The sequence below is a fragment of the Arachis duranensis genome, chromosome 4 (genome assembly GCF_000817695.3).
Source record: "Arachis duranensis cultivar V14167 chromosome 4, aradu.V14167.gnm2.J7QH, whole genome shotgun sequence".
Lineage (NCBI taxonomy): Eukaryota > Viridiplantae > Streptophyta > Magnoliopsida > Fabales > Fabaceae > Arachis > Arachis duranensis.
Window position 1 is genome coordinate 35,733,201 of NC_029775.3, and position 3,417 is coordinate 35,736,617.

Here is a 3,417-nt window from a genome sequence, read left to right on the forward strand (position 1 = left end):
TAGATGTGTCTAATAAAAATATATTTTTTATAACTGTGTTTAATAGATGTGTTTTTATAAATATATTTTTTAGATGTGTCTCTTTATATATGTATTTAAAATATATTAATTATTAGACACATCTATGAATACACTTCCAAAAAACACAAATATAAATAAGAGTTAGTAGAAGTTGGCGGATAATATATTGGTACCTATATTTTTCGTAAAAAAAAAAGTACAAGACGCAATGAATGGATCTGCGTCTGGGATTCCATTTACAAAACCTAAACAGTAGCACACGACCCAAGCTGAAGAAAACGACTGTCCCAATCACCATTCACCTTTGTCAGCGTTACTTTCGCTCCTGCTACGCTTCGGTAACACTCTTCTGTTCTTCTCCGTATTCACCTGTATTCGCTTTTCTTTGATTCAAGCTCTGATTTATCAACTCATGATTCTGAATTGATTCCGTAATTGGATTAAATGCCTTCACCACATTTCATTTCTTTATTATTATTATTATCATAAGTCGGATTCACAGTCATCGATTTTGTTGAAATCATTATCAATTTGTGTGTCCACGCTATTACTTGGATTCCTGCTTCATTTCTATCCTCTACACCTGAAAATAAAGAGGCATGGATGTAACAACGAAATATTACAATGAGTAGTTTGCATCAACTTTGGTTAAACTGTGAATACCGGTTTTTCTCTCTCTTTTTTTTTTTTTTGCTGCTTATGATTATTTTCAATACTTGATTAAGTGCAAATATTTTTGTTATAGAATTGACTGAACCATTGGATTTGATTGGTTACTTGTAATTGCAGAGGGAAACAAGAGAAATTGGGGGTGATGGCATCTTTCTGGGATAGCTACAAGGAATTTTGGTCGGAGAGGTTCTCCTTCCTTAGCAACTATTCCAACGCTATCCAACGCGATAGGCCACTCCATCCTTGGACTGATTCTGATGTTCATCAGTTCATTGCTTTGGATCCTGTTCATGGACCTGCTGTAATGATTCTATCACTTTATTTATCCGTATATATGTAATTTGATTTTGTTTTGGTTTTGATGTTTTCTGCTTTGATTGATGGGGCAATGTGATATTGTGCATATCTTTAGAGGACCCAAGTCGATATACTTTTCAATTGGAAGAAAAAAACTCCCTGTTTTCTTGGTTAATTTTGAACTCAAAGAACATTAAGTTGTGTTTGGCAAGTGTATCATGACAGGAAATATGGTGACAAGATAGAAAAGTTAGATCCCTATTCCTTGTCCTTAGTTTTTGGATGGTTAGAAAATCACGCAAATTGTCAGACACAGAGAAATGTTGCTTGTTTCTGTCTTTATTTCGTTGTCCAAATAAGTTTGTCTCCTATTGTTTAACCTGAAACAGTTACCAAACAAGCTTATTAATTTTTCAGTTCATATTACTGTAATTAATGTATTGTAAATTATTGGAAATTCAGATATGTCATGTTTCCTTCTGTGTCAATTATTAGATGCTATGGTGAGTTGGTGAGTATCTTGTGGAAAACTGGTTCTTTCTTTTCCTTCAGGCAACTCTTAGTATTCAATAAGAATCCGTTTCTATGTTTGTTGAATTAAAATTAGAATATTCACGTTGTCTCTTCTTTGTATTAGCATGTTGTATGACACTTCTTTCACGTTTGCGTCACACCATCTTTTGGGAAGCTCTATTTATAGTTTATTTGATATTCAGTTGTACTTGAATTATTTTTTTCCAAATGTTTTCTCTCTTGCACATATGTTTATGTTGGCCTCCTTTTCCATCATTAATCATTAACTCTAAACAGCATTGTTGTCATCACATAGTATAGAAGAGACCTTAATCTAAGGGTGATCATTTTTTCTATGATCCAAGTGAACCAAAGAACTGAACCTGTTTCCAATGCCAAAGATGATTGTTGATCCTGTTGAAATGTCCTTTTGCTCTTCCAAGAAGAGGAAAAAGAACATTGTGTAATGCTAAGTGGCTCATGTCAAAGCTTAGTTTCTTAGTAGATAGCCAATAACATGAAATCATAGTTGCTGATCTCCCACCCCTTTTTTCACAATAATTCTTTATGGTTGTCGAATTCTACGATATAGTTTACTAAATTGTCTTTCTGTGTTCGATAATTCATGGGCTGAAATATATAGTCGGTCTTATGCTTTTACCTCCGTTAGCTGTCATCTGAAGCACCAGAGTGTTTTTCTTTTTTCCATCTCAGTTGAAAAGTGCTAGAGATGCAGTACAATTTGGCATCACTGGAAGTGCTTTGGGAGCAGCATTCACTGCAGGCTACGCATGGAAATATTCCAGAAGTTTGCATGGTAATCCCTTACTTTTCATAGCATTGAAACATTTTTTCTATAACATACTATGCTTTTGATTGATCTTAATTTGATCATCTTATTGTAAGCAAAGCTGTCATCATCCTCGCTTGTTTAGATACTTGTCTTGGATGAGTCTAAATTATTTTTATAATATTTTACTTTTATTTTCCTGATTGTGTTGCACAGGTGCTGCACTTTCTTTTCTAGCTGGAGGTGTATTTGGGTGGACGTTTGGGCATGAAATTGCAAATCATGCACTTCAACTCTACAGGTTAGATACACTGGCTGCAGAGGCTAAGTTTTTGGAGTGGTGGAAAAATAAGAGCGAATGAGGCTATTAGATCTATTAGCTGCTGGTGTGTCAGAGTGCAACTTCTGTTCTCCTTTCAGGGAGTTTAATCTCAGTGTTTGCTGTGCAAATTTATGTTAATTGAATAAATGCTTCTTTGTGACATAGGTCAAGCTTTTCAACTAGTTTGATGCATCACCATAAAGCAAATTGCGACTTTAAGTGCCAATTCCGCCCTATTCTATTCTTAGTTATTTGCATTATCATCAGATCTGTCTGGTCTTTTTAATAGTTTGTCTAGAAACCAATAGACGATAGCAGTTGGCATATTAAATTTTGGCGAGCACTCTGGTGTAGATTGATACAAATTTCTACACATGTAGAAATGTGTTGACGAAGGGCAGAATGCGACAGGTGGCAGGGACGGTTGAAATCAGTTAGGATGACATGGTTGATTTGTTGGGCGAGGACGTTTTCAGGCTTCAGGTTGTCGTAGGTGATGCTGATGGAGTGAAGATGCTCGAGAGCGCAAAGGATCTTGGTAACGTAGAAGCGGATGACCACTAGGGAGAAGAGGTGGTCGATTTGGCAGTGGCAGTCTGGCAGAGGACGTTGAGGTCGCCATCATGGCAGTAAGAGATGATATGGCCAAGCAAGTGGTCTGCTTCGAAGGTGCCGAGGAGCAAGGGGTGGGTTGGCGGGGATGGTGTCGGATAGGGATGTTCGCGGTGCGGTTTGGATTGGTTTTGAGTTAAAAGCTCATCCGAACACTAATTTTACTTGCGGTGTGGTTTTGGATTGGATG

The 3,417-nt window shown here is 36.7% G+C and overlaps 1 protein-coding gene across 2 annotated transcripts; it reads left to right on the top strand.

Moving 5' to 3' along the window:
- The first annotated feature begins 210 nt into the window (after positions 1-210).
- Positions 211-2,841, top strand: LOC107484134 (succinate dehydrogenase subunit 6, mitochondrial). Of its 2 annotated transcripts, none has more exons than XM_016104753.3 (4): positions 211-359; positions 811-994; positions 2,218-2,320; positions 2,510-2,841. In XM_016104753.3, exons 2-4 carry the CDS (start codon positions 836-838, stop codon positions 2,653-2,655), a joined length of 408 nt encoding a protein of 135 aa, XP_015960239.1. In that variant the 5' UTR covers positions 211-359; positions 811-835; the 3' UTR covers positions 2,656-2,841. The 2 variants fall into 2 exon arrangements, with proteins under 2 accessions (XP_015960239.1, XP_015960238.1); XM_016104752.3 differs by lacking the exon at positions 211-359 and adding an exon at positions 631-686.
- Positions 2,842-3,417: the final 576 nt, after the last annotated feature.